Source organism: Tribolium madens, unplaced genomic scaffold (genome assembly GCF_015345945.1).
Source record: "Tribolium madens isolate multiple individuals breed KSU strain unplaced genomic scaffold, Tmad_KSU_1.1 Scaffold_2;HRSCAF=44;Tcas5.2_LGX, whole genome shotgun sequence".
Lineage (NCBI taxonomy): Eukaryota > Metazoa > Arthropoda > Insecta > Coleoptera > Tenebrionidae > Tribolium > Tribolium madens.
The window spans coordinates 4,278,704-4,297,423 of record NW_025400995.1 but is presented as its reverse complement, the minus strand read 5'-3'; the positions used below and the strand labels follow the sequence as shown (position 1 = coordinate 4,297,423).

Here is an 18,720-nt window from a genome sequence, read left to right as displayed (position 1 = left end):
CTTTTGGTGGAGATTATGAAATTTCTAAACATAATAGATTCATAGAAATTCCCGAAAAATATATGCGTCGTTTCGAAAATTGCAAATTTGTGGTTCTTATTATTCTATTGTTTTCAAATTCTATAATATATATTTAAAAAAGTAAAAAATCGAAAAACTGCCCCAATGTTTACCTCATAATTGCATACACAAAAATTTAATTGGTAATTTTTTTCACTTCAAGTTATCACACATTTCACTACACATTTTAACCCTTGATTTCCAAACTAATTTATCTGAATGCCACAGTTCTTTTCTCAGCATAATTGCCCTCACCCGCAGATAAATTGATAAACATTTTTTCAATTTTGCAATCGATGGTTCCCACTGCTGGACTGGTGGGGTATTTTTAAGCACAGTATATAAACGCTAAATAAATCCTCTTTTAAAATCATTAGTATCTTAAATTACCTAACTTACCTTACCTTATCCCACATAAACAAAATGAAATTACAAGTTGTGGTAAGAAAACCGGTAAATATTTATTTCCATTTTTAAATTCAATTTTTCAGGTTTTTTTCGTCGTCGTTGTTTTGGTGTCAATGTGCGTGTGTTTACCCTTTGATGACTCTGATCCCACGGTGAATCATGGATACGGAGACGAAGAATTCCATCCAGCACAAGACCAACAGTTATTCCTATTCACAAAATTTAAATTGTTCAAATTGGGGAAAAAATTACTGGGATGAAGAAGTGAAGTGTTATTTCTATCGTTTTTGTATAGTCATTAGGTTAAGATTTATAAAGTCGTAATAAATTTTTATTCATAATATTTGTTTTAATACATTGGAATTAATGGTTTCAAAGAAAACAAGTAAATATATACAAAAAAATTATTTGAAGCACAATAGATTGAAACTAAAACATAAAATTCTTTAAAATATACAAATACATCAACAAAAAATCGTGATAAATAAATATTGAAACTGAATTATAAAGTTAACTATCCCCATCTATAACAATTAATGCTGATTGAATCTGGCAGGTTTGAAGTACAGGAGCGTCCATTTGGTTGGCAGTGCTGCAAAAGATTTCAATTCGCGCACCTAAATCAAAAGTCCCCGGTCTCAAAACCACAGCCGAGAGATTCACTGGTACTGTCGACAGAGGTTTGACTTCCTTAACTGCACTCCCGGTCCCAAGCCAGGAAAAATTTTTGGAAGCAAACGGATAAAAAAGGTCAGAGTGTGTCAGCGGTGGCGGCCCACTAAAACTCAAAATTACCTCAAACCAAGTGAATCAAATCGACAAACCTCGTCGCGCCCAAAGTATTAACCATAACATTCAAATCGGTATCATTTACAATACTGTGTAAGAGCAGCGTGACCGGCACCACACAAAATTTCTCTTTTTGGAAATTATGTTCGACAATTGCTGGGTAAATGAGAGTACACGTAACTTTGGTTTGCTGTGAAGTCTGATTTTCATTTTGTTTGTCTTTATTCAGACTGACTTCGAGCAAAGTTGCCGGATCGGTCAAAGCCGCAAATTCGTCCATGTCGGCTTGATCGTCGTTTGTTTTGTGGACTTTTATACGAATTTGTGTTTGTCCATCGACTACCCGTTTTTGAGGGTCGTTCACCAACGCCTGCCATTGCACGAAAACAATCCCGTCCTTGTTTTCAGGAGTCGATTCAAACTCATTAAATAAATTCACTTGACAATGTTCTGTCTTTTTGGCGAAAGCGATGTAAGCTGAATTGAGGTGCTGACGCATGCTCCTTTCATGGTTTAAGTAAATATTTGAGTAGACGCTCTTTTTTTCGTTAAGTCGACGCGCTTTTAATAAAATATGAGCGGACTCCTGAGAATGTAGGTTTATGTATTTAGGGGTCACGACGTTTTCGATAAAACTCCAAAATCTACTAAGCATTCCCACGTTTAAAAGACTTATCTCTGTCAAAGTCGAACTGTGAAGCTTGTTCAAGTTTGACGCCTTTAGGACCACTGCGATTTCTTCCACTTGCTTCGAATTAAAGCTCTCTTGAACTGACACATCTATTTTTATAGAATCTTGGACCGACAAATTCCACTTGTGGCGCACTAACCGATACCTTCAACAATTCAGAATTATTACCAAGAATCAAAAGTTTTAGCGTTATTTACCTTGGAACGACTCCTGTGTTGACATTTTCGTAAAAAATAAGTAAATCTACAAGACAAGGCCCGGATACATTAGGCGCTTTAATAAAAATGGCAACTGTTGTACTTTGCCCTGGTTCAAGCCTATCGTTTGGAAGAGGTACTGAAGTAATGTGGTTATCCCTGATAAATTTCTCTCTCATTGCTGGTGTGCAATTTACTGAAAATTCGGGCAATTCTTTGGTTTTGGTCTCACAATTACACAAGTACTCGGGGGCTGACGTCGCCATATACACTTTGTGCAAAGGTAGAGTACCCGTATTTTGAAAATCTATTGTAACTTTTTGTACTTCGTCACATAAAAATTCCAAATTGAGTTCGGAAAAAGTCACCTGAAACTCTTACTGAATAAATGAATATTTTGTTTGGTGGAATACCTGCAAACAGGGTGCTAATGGCACGACTTTGATTTCTACTTCCTTTTTTTCCACATGATTAACATTTTTTGTGTAGCTTTTCTCAAAATTAAATAACTGTTTTCCCTTTATAAATATATTGTCAGTTGGCGTGTTTGAACTGGTTAAAGTGTAACAAATCCCTTGAAGAGTAATCACCCCTGTTACTAACGGCGTTAATGCAAGTATAATATTTTGATTACAATTGCTTTGTAACAAAATCGATTTAGTGACATGCGTTTTGACATAATTGTCAACGTTATTGCTAGGATTTTCATTGGAAGCCACAATGCCGTCATTTTTAAAACACCAAATCAAATAAATATCTTTCAATTGTAGAACAATTTGCAACGAATTGATTAGTTGTACACAGACTTGGATCGGTTCATTTACAATTGCTGTTGGTACGTTCTTCGTTAAATTATTAACACTATAAAGTGTTATCATTGGTTTGAATGTAAGAGGAAGAGAACCAAAAGCTTCTTGTACTAAAATTTCCTCCAATTTATTCCACCTAGCTACAGCATCAGCGCTATCTTTTTCAAGAAAGTTAACTCCCATTGCTGGAACCTTTCCAGGTGTTGTTAACGGAGGCGTTGGCTCCATTAACAACTTTAAAGAATCACTGTCTAACTCCGGTAAAGCCAGAATCGGAATCTCATTATCATCCTCTTTCAATAATTTATTCTGTTGAAAAAAATTATATTATACGCTTTTTGCACACTCTTGCCTTACCCCTAGTATTGTTAGATATTCCTTCAAGAACACACTCTGCTGTTGGCCAGACTGTTTGCTATCTCCGTTAAGTAGTCTCGCAAACGACTTCACAGCCTCATCAAAGGAATGAAGATTATGAGCTTGACGTCCTATAGTATAATGAATATGATCCTCAGCTAAATCCCAGCCACTATTTTCGTAAATTTGATGTGCTTGTTTGTAACTTCTCAATGAGTGTTTCCTTTGAGCAGCTTTAGAGAATCTATGACCGGCCAAAACCATATGAAACGCATATTTTCTAACCATTTTTGAATGTAAAAAACAATAAGCGGCCTGTTCAAGAAACAGAGCTGATCTTAAATCGGACTCTTCACTTGTCATTCTTATCAACTGATGGGCTGCTTCGCCGTACAATCCTTTACTTTTGAGACATTCGGAGCTTAAAAGTGTTGCTCGCGTTGCAAATTGAGGCATCCTAAATCGTAATTAAAAAATCTGTCAAAAGATAGAACAAACTGAATTATTATACAGTCATGTGCCAATTAATTGCCAGTTCAACGTTTCTACAAAGAACATGTATCATTTTCAAATACAACCAGCACGCATTTAACTTAATTTTATAAATTGTCAATAATCGAAAAAAATCATAGTAGCCTATTAGTTTGAAATTGAGTCAGCAAGATTAAATAATTAAATAACAAAAGAGATCAGATTTATCAATGTTCATTCTTCTGATATTATCCAATGTTGCCAACTGCATTTCTAAGTCACAAGCTTTCAATTAATTTTTCTGTAATAGTTATAAAATCGCAAAACCTACTTGCACGTGTTCAAGTAAGTAGTTATGCTTTCTTCCATGTAATCGTAAGTCTTCCTGCTCGACTCATTTGCCATGAAGGCTGCTAACGCGGCCATTTCTAGTGCCCCAGCATAGTACAGCCAAGCCTGGTCAGTGTTGTAATCCCTTTTAGCTAAATGATATGCTTGAAACGCTAGTAAATAATGGCCAAACATGAAATAAAGGTCTCCTAGTCGCCGGACTTGTAATTCAGGTGAATCAGGCGCGTATCTAAAAACTATACTCAAGAAAAATTATTTGAAGAGAAAACTTACATAAGGTTATTCACTGCAACTGAACTGGCGCCAGGTTTGTTTGGATTAAACCACCGCTTTGTCGCACTGAATAACGATCTGCTGACACCTTTTTTATTTGATATCACATCACTTAGTTGGTGAATTTGTTTTTCGATATAAGGCAACAAACAGGTTTTGGTAAACTCGTGTAAAAATAATTTCACCTGTTCTACGTCTTCAGTTGATAAGCAAAGACCGTGCGATTTTAATTTTGAAGTGTTTGATACGAATTTGTCTTTTTCATTTGTTGAAGTGCTCTAAAATTTTACCATAAGCAATAGTTTTTTTCAATTATTATTACCATTATTAAATCTTCGGTGTCTGGGCTTAATGGATGATAATTTAAGTTGGTTTTTGTATCAGAATCTTGACTGATATCAAAAATTGCCCTTGAAGTATAAGGTGAGCTTTCAGGGGTTGGTTTGTAGTCTCTGGACTCAATATTACTGTTAATAAATTGGCTCCAAGGGTCTGGTAGATGCTCAGTGTTCGCAGCACCAGGAGGCCGTGAATTCATTCTTAAAAGAAAACAATTTGCTTCTCCGTATGATGATTTAACAGACTCATATGCTTCATTAGCACTAAAAATAATATTGTTTTCAAACATAACAAAAAAATGCTTTACTTACACATCAATATTTCCTTCAACATTGTCATGGATGATCACATAATATTTTAAAATATTTGAGCTAAACCATTTAGGTAACTTTCCGGGAGCATTGTTCTGCATTTGATTCAAACTCTGTGATAACTGAATGATACTTTCAATAACATTGATTTCAGCTGAAGAAACAACCAAAACACATGATAGAAAATGTTTTGTATATTCATGATCAGAGGGATACTGAACTCGTAAAAACGTATCTCTCCAAGCCTCAAACCATGGCGTAGTTAAAGTAGTGTTTAAAGCGTGTTCACTGGTTATAAAACTTTCAGTCCTGAAGTCTGACAATTCACTTACTGAGGAATTCAAAAATTTCCTAGCTAAAGTGGTTTGAGGAGGTCTTGAATTCACATCCAAGAAAGTTAATTTCAGATTCCTTATTGTTATAACTGTACCTGCTGGATCTTTGTAATGAACTAAAAAAAATCAATTAGGATTTGTCTAATATTTGAATATTACAATACCATCATTGCTCAATTTTGAAAAAGGTTGAAGTAATTCAATAAAATTCAAATTATTTTTCTCACAAGAACTTTCAGCAAGAGGTGTACACAAAACAGCAATTTGAGGAGTAAAGGCGTTTTTTATAAATTCTTGAGGAGTCTGTTTGCACTGAGCCATGGGTGTGAGGTTAGAAATCTTGTCAAGTCATCGATTGAATTTAAGCAGTGTAGTTTGGTAAATATAAACTAACTTAATTTTTTTAACAAACCCGGTTTTTATTCATTTAAAGCAATTTTGCTTCAATCGGAAAATTGACAACACTAACAATCAGCTGCAAATCAGCTGGTTGACAGGTGTGACAGGTGACGATAAAACAGAAACCATCTTTTGGAAAAAGATTTATCACCAAGATTACAACCCTTAATTATTTAAATCACTCAAAAAGACAAGACATTTAAAATGAAAAAAAATGTATAAATTATTTTTTATTAACTTCTAAATAATTACAAGAATCAGTTAATTTAAACTTTTTGCGCATGTCAATTAATTACAAAATTGGTAATAAATCAAAAGTCCCTAAAAAAAATAGGCGGGAATGTAGATAAACAAAAGTAATGCCGGCTACAAGTTATGTACAGTGTGATGCCTTTTTATCGTTGATTTAATGTAATCTAATATAATCCTAGACATTTAACTGAAATTAGTTTTGTTTAATGTGTTGTTTGCTGTGCAACATTGCAAAATGAATACCGATTATTTGAAACGTTCACCTTTAAAACAATTTGCAAACGTACGCCCGTACACAGTTATTGTGGAGGGTAACATCGGTTGTGGCAAAACCACGTTTTTAAATTATTTTCAACAATATGACGATGTCAATGTACTTGCAGAGCCGGTTAATAAGTGGCGAAACTGCAATGGTTACAATTTACTTGTAAGTATTAATCTTTCGTTTTTCTTTTAAAATTAAATGTTCTGTTGTGTTTGCAGGAGCAAATGTATTCTGACCCAAAAAAATGGAGTTTCACCTTCCAGTCTTACGTGCAATTGACTATTTTGCAACATCATACTATGAAAACGGGCCGCCCAATAAAATTAATGGAAAGATCTATTTACAGCGCTAGGTAGTATTATTTAGTTTTTTCATATTTAATTTTTTTTTTTTTTTAGAAATTGTTTTGTGGAGCAAATGGCCAGAAATGGATGCATTGACCATGCTTCAGTGTCAGTAATGGACGAATGGTTCAATTGGGCTAAAGAAAACTGTGACTTATCAGTTGATCTTATTGGTAAGATTTAAAAAATCGAGGCAATACGAAAATTTCCAATTTTAGTTTATTTGAGGACAACACCTGGGACGGCGTATCAGCGCATGGTGACACGTAACAGACCTGAAGAGCAATCTGTGCCCCTTAAATATTTCCAAGATATTCATAACTTGCATGAAGAGTGGTTACTTGAAAAGAGATTTGAGTGTCCAGCCCCGGTTTTAATTATTGATGCGAATTTGGACAAGTCAGGCATCTTGGAAGAATACTCCAAGTGCAAGGCGCAAATATTTACAGAAAAAGAATTGAAAGTTACGCTTTAATTTACAACTAGTATTATTTTGATTTTCATAAATATTTTAATTTTCTGGTCTCAGAGGCCCCAATGCACATTATGATTATGTAGTTTTATTGTAATTTTCTTGTCATTAGTTTAGTTTTTATAACTACCCTTTAAATAAAATAATGTGATTTAATTTTCTTTTATTTCCAACAAAATACAAAATGGCTTAATACTGAAAACAAATAGCCAAATTATAGTTATTCAAATTACATTCAAGTAGCAAACATTTAAATCAGTGAAATTTGGTGATTCATAAAAAACATTGATAATTAGAAAAAAGTGTTACTTCATTGTTACCAAATGTCACTGGCCTAAAGATATCACATGATTAAATTTTGCACAATCTGTCTGTTATTATTAAAACAGTTTTTCTAATGCGAAATAATAAAAAAACTTTCCATAACATTGATAAGAAACACCGTAATTGAAAGAATATAAAACTTCTATTACTAAACTATACAATACCTATGTATAAAAAGCAACAAATATTTCGACTAATTTTTTATAATATACTCAGACCATCTTTTAACCGCATCTTGTTGATTTGTGTCCCACAGTACTTTTGATAATTTTCCAACCGTGGCACGATCTGCATCGTTTTGTATCCAGTCTAATAAGAGCTGATAAATTACCTGCAAATGAAGTAATTAATATTTCTTAAAGCAAAACCAGAAACATACTTCTTTAATTCCAGACCTAATGTAATCCTCGTAAAACTGACTGATTTGTCCATCCGAGAAATCCAACGCCCTTGCCATTGTTCTCCAATGTTCATTTATATGAGGAGAAAGAAATATTAAAGCTTTTCTATCAACAGGTACACCACTGTCAAAGAGTCTCCTGATGGGCTCTGTCACAATATAGTCTTTTTTTTGTGGTTGAGTCTCTGTTTTACTGAGATACACGTTATAATTGGAACCAACGTGAATTCCATTTGCGTTACTAATATTGATTACACTGGCAAAAGCTAAAATTACATAAAAGTCTTGTTTGAATTAAGTACAACTGCCTTACCAGTTGGTTCGCTCTTTTTGGACTTTTTGAAGACTCTAGTTTTCGTTTTCATTTTAGGAGGGATATTTGTTGGTTCCGTTTCTTCTTGTTTAACTTCATCCCTTGGAGGACTTGGTATGGCATCAGTTGTAAGATCACAATTACTCTCGTCTGACATTTTTGATTTGTTAAGGCACTAATTAATAATTATTTTGTAAATTTTAACTCTCCAGATGTATCATGTTTTGACATTTACATTTTGCTTTGTCTGGTGATTACGTCAAATGTCACTAAATTGAATAAACAAATAACTTCAAATATGAAACGAAAATTTTATTTAAACCTGTTACTAAAATAGTAGCAGTAGATTAAAATGAATTTGGGGGACGTAAAGGCCATTTGATAAAAATCACGTCAGAAGTACATGGGCGGAGCTAAATTCCATAAACGAAGTGTATGGAATTCCAATCACATGTGTACTTTAATTATGGAGTCTGAAATTCGGAGAAAATACTTGTGGGAAATTTTGGGGAATTACTCGTTTGATTATAAGCATTTCAACGTGTTATTTAAGATTAGCATCATATTTCGTAGATGTCTAACGAAATTAATACTTCTTTATCACTGTTTGCGTTTATTTAATATTTCAGGAAAAAATTCGAGCTTTCTATAAATGATTCAGGTTTTTTGTCTAGCTGAATAAGAGTGTAACTTAGCTAATCTAGATATCAGAAAGTCTTGTAAAGGTATTGATTCCCATAAACACGTGTAGCAGAGTATTGCAGATTCGAGTCGTAATTGTAGCAGTGTAATTATATCTTTTTTTTTATTTCTCCTTGGGTTTTTCTCATAATAATAGGGTTTTAAATATTTGTAGTTAACCATCATTTGATTACCAATTTTGCTAGGGTGTGTATTTGTTAAGCATTAAATATTTGTATTTGTTTTGCAAAATAAGTCGTACGAAAATCTTACGTTTTGTTACAAAAAATGAAGCAAATTAAGCATGAAAGTAATTTATCAGTGTTACATCTTTAATGCAGCAAGGTTAACGACGAAGTTAGCCTTGTAAAAATTTTGTTGTGGATTAATTGATATTCATATTCGTCTATAGTTCACAACACGAAAAAAATCAATATATGCGAAGATTGTAAATTTTTCGCATAATATTAGTATTAGTTATATTGTTTTTTTTGACTTTGCGCGTTTTTTGGAATATTACAATTAACAATATTTTTTGTGATAAGCAAAAAGCGCATGCGTTTACAGTAATTAGATTCTTTAGTTATAATGCATAACAATGCACAATAAAGCGAAAACATTTTTTTTTTCAGTTTATTTGCTACACCACTAATAATTTTGAATATAGTGTTGATGGAATGATAAGATGGATGTAGATGTGTTGTTAAATAAATGTAGGCTTAAAATTGTAACAAACAATTTTTTATTTGGTTTAATTCAATACATCATAGATAAATAAACGTCAGATTAATATTGCACATGATTGAAAAATGCCTATGTCAAATGGACGTAATATAATGCCTTATGATGTAAATGTAAAATGAAAGATGAGGTGTAAAATGATCAACAAATATTGGCAACGCTACAATAAAATATAACTATATTTACATAATGTAGCTGGGTATTTCGTCCATTTAAAAATGAGGCGTAATGTTCCGCTTAACATAAAACGACTAAATAAAATCGTGTCAACTGACATGTCAAAACATTGACATAAATAAAGAATAACATACAGAAGAGACAGTAGTGCAGTGACACGGAAGCCAGTTGGGGGTTCGGAAAGGTACCAGGTTAACAAGAAGGCACAAGCAGCGGCAGCTGTCTAGCACTAGCACGTGCCAGTCAGCAGAGTGGAGTGTAGAACGGCGCAATACCCTGTGAATTATCGACGAAAATGTACCGCAGCGCATTCGGACTTAAGATGACTTACTGAAGACATCCAATGGTGTAGTACACAAATAGATACGTACATACTGTCGAGGCACTGTGAGTAAGGCAATCCTACAGTAGTTCAGTGGAGATAGGGTCATCCGTGCGAAGACGGACAGCCGGGTCGAACCGACATTTTAAACTTTAAAACTATGTGCAAGGTTTGTGCACACAACAGTAGATAAAATATATCTATATTATATAATGTATAATTATATAATTTAATTTGTGTAGGTCAATATACAGAATAGATATCGTACTCTGAAATCACAAACAAATTGAAAAGGCTACAACAATGAACACTCTAGGTTCCAATGGGGAAGCAGTACAAATACAGTACATTCAACATTGACGGGCGGACGGACGGACGGACCGACGGCCAGCGTCAATCCGGCGAAGCAGAGCCGCCGCGGCGTCTGTCAAGCCGTCCGCACCAACAGCCAGTGGACAGAGTACATCCGATCAGGTTGGGAAAAGCACCAATACATAACAAGAGTAGTGTCCTGCATAGTCTCAATATGTTTGTTAGTGGCTGCATCCTCGCTAAATTAACAAGTGTACATTATAAATAATATACTATTTATCTAAAAACATTTATAAAAAAGACACTAATAATTACAAGAAAATAATGGCACTATATATTATGTTTGTTTCTGAGAACAAATGTTGGCGCCAGCATATAACGCTGTCGCTGACTGGAACAACCACGACACACTCACCACACTAACCCATTCTATATAAATCTGATCAAATCTGATCCTCTCTCGCGCTGCGCTCTCTCTCTCTTTCTCTCTACAAAATCGTTTTTTTTATATATGTTTCACTGATAAATGACTACAAATTTCATAAAATATCCAGTTTTACTAGACTCGTAGTTTATCACATAGATGACAATTGGCAATAGAAACGCGTTCAGTTATCCACACGTTATCACTATGGCACTTAGCGTCTTGTGCGCCGCAGTTGGTCTAGGATGGCCAGTCTGTGAGTCTTGCTCGCTTATGCATCTGAATATTCTCGTAATCACCCCCGCTTGGCGGCCCCGTCGGTGACGGCAAATTCGTCGGCGTCACACTACCAGGAGTCGGCGTTATATGACCAGCAGAACTGGGCCTCGGATGGTGACTGTGCGTCAAGTTTAAGCTCTGTACGTGAGAATGATGAACACCCACACTTAAATGCGGATGATGTTCTCGGGGAGGCGAAATTGGTTCACTCTTTATTTTCACAGGTATTGGTGAAGATGATGACGGCGGTGGTGTGCTGCTTGACACTGCTAAATGCGGCAAACAGTTACTTGTGTGTGTTAACGTCGTCGAAATCTGATGGCCGCTCCAAGATATTGAACTCAAACCCATATCTGCTCCCATACTGAAATCCTGAGCTCCAAATGAACTCAAAGTACCAGGATAATTTGACAAACCGGGAGTCTGCAACGCCACCACGGGGGTATTCAAAGTCGATTGAGTCCGATTATGCTGGAAACAAACAATATAAATGCAAATCTGTTATTTAGACTAAAAATGAAGAATTCTTACTTCTCCATAAGAAACTTCTTCCGGGTTAATACTTGGTCCTAGTGCCGTAGGGATGACGACTCGGAGGTTTGACCTCGGACCGGGTGAATGTTGTTTTGGATGCTGCTTTGAGGAACTAAGACCTGGTCCTGGACTTGGTCCTGGGGACGGCGATCCACCCATTGGAGATGCTGAATTTGGATAACCATTGCTCATCTCGGGCATTCCTCCGCTCGGGTATACCGAATCTGTTTCAGAAGAAGACGGTCGGGGACTAATACTAGTATGAGCCATTTGCGGACTAGATTGAAGAAGACCAGAATCACCATAACTTATATTAACAGGCACCGATACGGGTTGTGTATAATTCGAAGAGCTCATGCTAACCTATAACCAAACAAAAAAACATCAATTTCATTCCAAACAATGCGAAATAAACCAATTTTATTAAATAATTAGACATACCCTCTGTCCATTGATTTGGTTTCTTTGAAGCATCATCTGAAATTCCTCGTCGATTTTGCTGTACTTGGCCTCGGTCCGCGGCGTCAACTGGTACTCCGTCTCCGGTTCGGGACTGTCAGGACTCATCACTCCGTTCTTATGCTCTTTCTTATTAAGTGCCTGCAAGTGTCAGTGGACCAGCTCATGGAATAACGCAGCCTCTGGGGCTATCATACACACACCACACGTTCTAATAATCTCTAGTTAAAGAGTCTCTACCACACGTAACTAGCATTACAAGTTAGGATCTCAAAACTGAAGCAACAACTCGCGTAAATAACAGGCAAATGCAGCGATTCGATAACTTAGTAAATAATAAGCACAACAAAACAATAATGTGTTAGGTTTTTCGAAAGTTATCAGTGAATAAAAGGTACGACTTGAAAAAAAAATCAACAATAAATAAACAGAGTTATCGTGTTTGCATCAGCCAAGTATCGGGCATAGTTGCTGCTGGGTTTGATGTACCTCGATAATATTTTTGTTGGTCAGAGACTCATGGGGCTCGTTGTATTCGGTGTATTTCAACAACACTTTATCCATGTCCGTACTCGCATATTGGTACAATTTGTTGCTGCTGCTGAAGATGATTAGCGCGATCTCACAGTCGCACAACACCGACAGCTCGTAAGCTTTCTTCATCACGCCGAACTTCCGCTTGTTGAAAGTGACCTAAACGTATAAATTGCAACAAAACAAAAACAAAATAAACAACACAGTACCTGTCGATTCCGTTCATCGGTGATTCTTGATATTTGTATTTTTTTGCGACCCATGGCAGCAATTTTGAATCACTAGATATAAAACCCGTGTCGACTATACAGAATGGCAATAGCCTAAAGCGCTGACGTATCAAAGAATGGAGTATCACCTCGTAGTTGGTCGTCAATGATCTGAAACAAAATTCATCCCTAAATTCTCAAAAAATCGAAAAAATGGATTCATACAAGAAAAAATCGTTTAAAATTCCCGGAAACATTTCAAACGTTTTCCGGTCGATTCAACGTTAATCCGGTTAGATTTTTGATAAAATTTCGAATAATTTTTGATAGCGCAACGGGCCACCCGCAAACATAGTGACCTGATTTGGATCAGGGTAGTAGCGGATCGATTGTCGAGGGCGAACAAGGCCGGCGCGTGGCCCTCCTACGCGGCAAGGGCGATCTACCTGTATAGGTAACGGGTAGTGGATTAAACCACCCACTTACATTAAATTATGTTTATACAATTAAAAAACCGCAAAAATCAATTAAATCGCTAAATAAATCAAGATCAAATGATTATCATATACAAATAATGCATGTTGAATTTTTATTAAACCCTAATCGCGAAATATAAACAAATTATTAAGTAATGTCAAAAATAGAATAAGTGTACTATCTTTAATTAGTCGATAAAACCATTGTTACTAAATATAGTAGCAAATCATCACAGAAATATATTAAGACACGTAACAATTTGTTTGTTTTCCTTGTTAAAGTAGCAAGACGTCGGGAAACTCGTGTCCTAATAAATTATCACGAGTATTCTCTTAAAAATTGAAAAAAACACAAAAAATATAAATAATGCATCTGAGTCTTACGGCACCAAAGAATGAATTATCATAATTAGTTATTATTGTGTCGTTCCGAGGTTAAGAGTTGAGAGTGTTATTAGCATAGATAAGTCGAACTCACCTGGTGAAAAGTATAACACGAACCGATCAAACATTACTAAGATAAAGGCCGGTAGTACGGCGAGGCACTGCGACACTGGTGAGAAGGTACAAGAGTTGTGAGCGCGAGTTGGCAGGAACGCAGAGATCTCTACAACACTTCGCAGGGAGAGAACGACGCGCACCACGCGAGAAAACTACCGAGACCGAGTCCCGGCACCGGGCCCGTGCCAAGCTGAGATGATACGCTGATACCCGCCACCGGAGACGGCCCAGCATTGGTCGATATGCTGGGGTGACGTCACGGGCACGCGACCAATCGCCACCGCCGTCGGTATCTACGCCGTTCAAGTCAGCTGGCGCGGGTAGCCAAGACGCGTGGGGTACAAGTCGACAGCATCTTATGCGTCGATGTGGTCTTCAACGCCTTCCGAATGCTAAATCCTTCCCCGACTTCAGATTCAATGTCGCACGTTAACATCGGGATACTAATTTTAGACCAAAACACCAAACCCTGCACCTAGAGGCACGGATCGAATGTCGCCAACCCGCGGACACAACTTCAAGAACACTTTCTACTCTACCAAAACCCTTCAGCTACCACAAAAGATGCAAATAAACATAAAAGTTGAACCATAGAAACAGAATCTTCCTCTTATTTGTTCCACTATTGCTGATAGTTGGCCAAATGGAATTTGCCAAAAGTGCAATACTTCTACGGCTGCTAATCAAAAATTTTCCGACTGTTCAATCGATCTAAAGAACTTTCCACAAATGGAGGTCTGCGGATTGTTCCTCGGTTCTACTTTCGATTTTCGATAATCTGCTCAATCGAAGCTTTCCTTTCATTAATCTGCTGTAACTGCAAGCTCACAAAAGCCACAATTAAACAAACAGAAGTTCGCCGAGTGTGTCGACCAAACCCGTTCATTGATTCTGGTATCGGCAATCTAAAGCCATTGATAGGTTCGTGTTACAATCTCTTCCGCAAACAAATAAATTACGGATAATATTTGGCAAATCTGTTAAACCTCGATAAATTTTTTCAAACGCAAACCACACGGTTAATTAAAATGAAACGTACTTTCCGGTGTATCCATATGTCCACAGCTTAAAGTGTTATACAAATACATTATTAGTTCCTGCTATCCAAATACTTGTAAACCTCAATGATATTGATAAAGGTTTTAGGAGTAAGTAGTTGCACCTGTTAAAAGTGAGTTTAGGGTCTCTCCTCGTTTGTTGTTTTACTAAATTCCGACGAAAACAATAAAATTATTACACAACAAAGAAGCAAAAGCGATTAGTTTCGTTTCTAGTGCGCCAAACACTATTAAAAATCCTTGGACATGTTCCAAAAATATGGTTGAGTTTGCTTGGCATCCTATTTTTTTCAATAAACTCTGTGTACAGCTAAAATGCCATATTGCCAACATTGCTTGGTTATTTTTTTCTTGATTAGCTTCTGTAACAGGAAATTATTGACTATAAAAGGTTTGAATGCCAGACGTGTGGTTAAACAGTATGTGCTGAGCACATGTGGTCCACGAAAGATTGATTTTTTTTCACAAAAATCTAGACGTTTCAGCAATGTTTAAACATACAGTTTGTACAATTGATGATTTCATCAAAATTTACAATTGAGATCGTTGGTCAGTGCGACACGTGGAAAAAAATCACTTAACGTTTGAACTTACGTGTGAGTTGGACTTTTTGTAAACAAATTCGAGTAAGTTTTTAATTATTTCTAAAGTTGGGCCAGCGCCCTTTAGTTGAGCTAATAGAATGTTCTCGCCGCCGGATTTCCGCTAAGACGGTGCGCTTCCAGCTGTTTTACTTGCCCCTGAATCAGAGTTCCCCCTACACTTAAATGATGCTCTCGTCACTCTTATCACATGCAATATGTAAAGTTATTCGTGAAAAAAAGAGGTCACAGCGACCAGCCGCATTTGTGAAAAACTAGACAAAGCAGGAGAGCTATTTGTTTATCCTGGTGCCCGAAATTTATTGCCTCGTAAACGAAATCAAAGGGTGGAGTAACAATATTTAGATTTCTCCCACGTGCGATCGGCTAAGATTCGCCTATGTCCCCATGTGTGCGATAATGATATCTCTTGGTACCTGGCAGCCATCACGCCGTAATGACTCTTCGAATTGGGAGAGATAGGGATGATGGGCGCCACGTCCCCTCCCGGTAGAAAATCGGCTCACCCCCGTTATCCCCCCGACTAAACACAAGCCGGTGCACGTGTTTTCCAGGCCTCTCCCGCTTTCCCGCCACCCGTTCAATCTTGACGGATCACGGCTCTCGCCAACGCGAACGGCCAGGATAAACAACCAACTCCAATTACAAATCGCACATTTTCCCGGTTTTACCCAAAGGACATGGTGAATTTTGCCATTTTTGTTTCTTCAAACAACAATTTATACGGTGATTTTTTGCCCAACAGGTCTAGTCCTCGTCATTTGCTGGTATTTTTAGAAAATAACAACGTTAACAATTCTCAAAGTCTCAATTCCCGGGAGGATGGAAACGGTAACGACGGCTTAACGCTTTCTTACCTTTAATAAAAAACAGATAATCGCTCGAAAAATATTAAAGAGGAAAATTCGGTTATTCAACGCATTGCATTTAATAATAACCTGCTTATTAGGATTAAAAAAACTCTTCCAAGCAACTTGAACGAAATAAAACTTGTTACTTTTGAAACCACAAAAATGAAAAGAAGCTTGTCAACTGTTTGAAAGTATTTGCAAAACTTTTTATCATTCTAGTCATGTTATTTGCAAAGGAAAATTTCCGCAATAAAATTAAATCAATGTTCACAGTGTTTTATTGATATTTTATTGGACAAAAAACCTATAGCAAACACAAGACAACATTGAACATCACGAAAATAATATAATAAGATGTCGTTAGGATGCCTCTACATGTTGTTAAATAAACCGAGATTTCCTTTTCTGCGTATGAGATGCAATCTTTTAACATTCGATATTTTTTAATATAAAGCCATATCAAAATCGAAGAAGTTTGCTATTTGTTGCTGAGATAGTAAAAGTATGATGATTCATATAGACTACGCGAAATATTTATTTATGATAACGTCTGTTTCTTTTGTATTTCTACAGCGAACAATATTTTTTCTGCAACTATTAAGTCGATCAACTGTAATCCATCCTATCAATTTATTAAATAGAAATTGAGAACCATCGATGTTTGGATTTTCATCGATTGTTATTTATTGTGCACTATTGTGGCTTATCTCAAATGAAACATTTCTGGTAATTTGTTGTGAATTTAAGTCTTTGCCTTCTGTGTATAAACGTAAAGGCGCACGAATTCGAGTGCGATGTTTTGAAATTTCAAGTTCTGCATGACGCCAACTAGCAAATCAAAGCAAAAAAACGACGTGTAAGGGGCCATGAGCTAAAGATAGCTTTGGGCACGTGTGCAGAGCGGGAAATGTGAGGCCCGGGGTGAGCGGACGTCTCGACGGCCGTCGCGGTTGACTCATGGTATGGCGGTCCATTCATACCATGGTAGGTTCCACGCCACCTCTGGTCGGCTCACCGCCGGTTACTCACCTCGCAGTAATCCGGCGGAAAAGCTAAAGCCATGTGCTCCCGGTAGACATATAGATAAGAGCAACGCAGTGCAGCGATAGCGTACGCAGCAGCACAGGCAGCAGGAGCGCATGGACCCCTTCTCAAGTACCGATGCCTTTTAAGGCGCGATGAAACTGCCAAGTGCGTCGGGTTACTGCAGCCCCTCTCACCGCACGGAGCCCCGCGGTGCCTCCTCGGACAACGTTGCCAATCTACCCCACGACCATACCAGCACGTGCTTTCGGAACTCCTGCTACGTTTTTACTCTTACACGAGTGTCACGCCAACACAGCATCCTGCAATTCGCAGGTTTTTTCAGAGCGTTTTGCTGATTTTTCCAAAGTGATAAAGCCAAACGTGCGGAAAAATACCACTTGGCGCTTACCCAAAAACGAAACAGGATTTAGTCATTCAAGGCTTACTCATCTTTTACTCTGACCGATTCTAACGAAAAGAAAGGATTTGCAAGGACAAAGCTAACGCACTTTACCAACATTATTAGCAGGAGGAATGTTTTTACTTTCGAACTTCAAACTCATACCTACTTTTTTGACAAACGCTTTTGACGAAATTTCGAAATGACGATTCTGTTGCAAAATATAAAATATCAACTTGTAAACAAATTAGATAATCTGTGATTAGTTGATTATACTTGAACATGAACAATTAGAGTACTGCAGTTACCCTGATTCCTGACATTGATAAAGGCAGATTCCGATTATCTTTAAAAACATTTTTACAAAAATCATTCTACAGTACGAAAAATGATGACACGGCAATTTAAATGCGAAAATTATTTACAAAACGGTCATAAAAAATAAGAAATATAAAAATAATAAATAAAATAAAAAAAAATAACAAATCACAACTTTGAAAAACATTTTACATTATCAGCCTTGAAAATGATCCTTTTCTAATTATGTATTAAAAAAAAATCATTTCACTTTTAACTAAAAAATCAATTTCAGATATGCTCCAAGTTGTAAAAAATATTAGATTATTGATATATGTAATAAAAACATGATAAATAGGCAAATTTAGGGCAAAACGAGGTTAATAACTGTTATATTTCTTTGCAATCCAAATCAAAGTACGAATTCCTTTATGATTTTTGTTTGCTTTTAAACGATGTGTCACTTTGGCAATAATAATAAGCAGACGCAAAAGTTGCCAACTCTTAATAACAATAATGCAGAAATATTCCGTAACAAATATGTTGCAGACATGACTGTTGAAAATAATAATTAAAAGTGTGCAAGAAAATTTATAAAGGGAATAATTTCTTCCAGTGAAGTTACATATTTTAAGCAATATTTTTTAAGCATAAAAAACTGTGATTTGCTAAAACAT

The 18,720-nt window shown here is 36.4% G+C and overlaps 4 protein-coding genes across 11 annotated transcripts in view; 1 reads left to right on the top strand and 3 right to left on the bottom strand.

Annotated features, from left to right (window-relative positions):
- Positions 1-781: 781 nt before the first annotated feature.
- LOC123006614 (trafficking protein particle complex subunit 8) lies at positions 782-5,890 on the bottom strand. 2 transcript variants are annotated; one of them, XM_044401228.1, is made up of 10 exons: positions 5,556-5,890; positions 5,057-5,507; positions 4,729-5,008; positions 4,407-4,684; positions 4,114-4,362; positions 3,312-3,768; positions 2,559-3,263; positions 2,146-2,513; positions 1,293-2,093; positions 782-1,246 (listed from the first exon to the last, which is right to left on the bottom strand). In XM_044401228.1, exons 1-10 carry the CDS (start codon positions 5,710-5,712, stop codon positions 979-981), a joined length of 4,014 nt encoding a protein of 1,337 aa, XP_044257163.1. In that variant the 5' UTR covers positions 5,713-5,890; the 3' UTR covers positions 782-978. The 2 variants fall into 2 exon arrangements, with proteins under 2 accessions (XP_044257163.1, XP_044257164.1); XM_044401229.1 differs by lacking the exon at positions 5,556-5,890 and having other exon boundaries at positions 5,057-5,210; positions 5,278-5,348.
- Positions 5,891-6,119: 229 nt separating this feature from the next.
- On the top strand, positions 6,120-7,273 carry LOC123006286 (deoxynucleoside kinase-like). The gene is made up of 4 exons (XM_044400661.1): positions 6,120-6,469; positions 6,526-6,659; positions 6,706-6,824; positions 6,870-7,273. Exons 1-4 carry the CDS (start codon positions 6,278-6,280, stop codon positions 7,124-7,126), a joined length of 702 nt encoding a protein of 233 aa, XP_044256596.1. The 5' UTR covers positions 6,120-6,277; the 3' UTR covers positions 7,127-7,273.
- LOC123006287 (protein immune deficiency) lies at positions 7,270-8,493 on the bottom strand. The gene is made up of 3 exons (XM_044400662.1): positions 8,161-8,493; positions 7,827-8,113; positions 7,270-7,778 (listed from the first exon to the last, which is right to left on the bottom strand). The coding sequence occupies exons 1-3, from the start codon at positions 8,315-8,317 to the stop codon at positions 7,641-7,643; spliced, it is 582 nt and encodes a 193-aa protein (XP_044256597.1). The 5' UTR covers positions 8,318-8,493; the 3' UTR covers positions 7,270-7,640.
- A 1,073-nt stretch (positions 8,494-9,566) lies between these two features.
- Positions 9,567-18,720, bottom strand: part of LOC123006109 (myocyte-specific enhancer factor 2) — a 30,948-nt gene continuing 21,794 nt past the window's right edge. For 5 of the 7 annotated variants that reach the window (XM_044400303.1, XM_044400300.1, XM_044400302.1 and 2 more), the window contains 5 exons: positions 12,833-13,003; positions 12,579-12,782; positions 12,072-12,230; positions 11,628-11,993; positions 9,567-11,567 (listed from right to left, as the gene is read on the bottom strand). In XM_044400303.1, coding sequence (XP_044256238.1) covers positions 11,058-11,567; positions 11,628-11,993; positions 12,072-12,230; positions 12,579-12,782; positions 12,833-12,886 — 1,293 coding nt within the window. In that variant the 5' untranslated portion in view covers positions 12,887-13,003 and the 3' untranslated portion in view covers positions 9,567-11,057. Of the gene's footprint in view, positions 11,568-11,627; positions 11,994-12,071; positions 12,231-12,578; positions 12,783-12,832; positions 13,004-13,786; positions 14,055-18,720 lie in introns of those variants that run through there. The other 2 variants (XM_044400305.1, XM_044400306.1) reach the window with 2 other exon arrangements.

Coding starts and splice junctions, on each gene's coding strand:
- LOC123006614 (XM_044401228.1), bottom strand. CDS start 5,712: ATGGCTCAGTGCAAACAGACTCCTCAAGAATTTATAAAAAACGCCTTT. Junction 4,363..4,406: donor GTTGCAGTGAATAACCTTAT/GTAAGTTTTCTC, acceptor TATAGTTTTTAG/ATACGCGCCTGATTCACCTG. Junction 1,247..1,292: donor AATACTTTGGGCGCGACGAG/GTTTGTCGATTT, acceptor TTTGAGTTTTAG/TGGGCCGCCACCGCTGACAC.
- LOC123006286 (XM_044400661.1), top strand. CDS start 6,278: ATGAATACCGATTATTTGAAACGTTCACCTTTAAAACAATTTGCAAAC. Junction 6,470..6,525: donor GCAATGGTTACAATTTACTT/GTAAGTATTAAT, acceptor TTGTGTTTGCAG/GAGCAAATGTATTCTGACCC. Junction 6,825..6,869: donor CTTATCAGTTGATCTTATTG/GTAAGATTTAAA, acceptor TTCCAATTTTAG/TTTATTTGAGGACAACACCT.
- LOC123006287 (XM_044400662.1), bottom strand. CDS start 8,317: ATGTCAGACGAGAGTAATTGTGATCTTACAACTGATGCCATACCAAGT. Junction 8,114..8,160: donor CAAAAAGAGCGAACCAACTG/GTAAGGCAGTTG, acceptor ATGTAATTTTAG/CTTTTGCCAGTGTAATCAAT. Junction 7,779..7,826: donor TTAGGTCTGGAATTAAAGAA/GTATGTTTCTGG, acceptor CTTCATTTGCAG/GTAATTTATCAGCTCTTATT.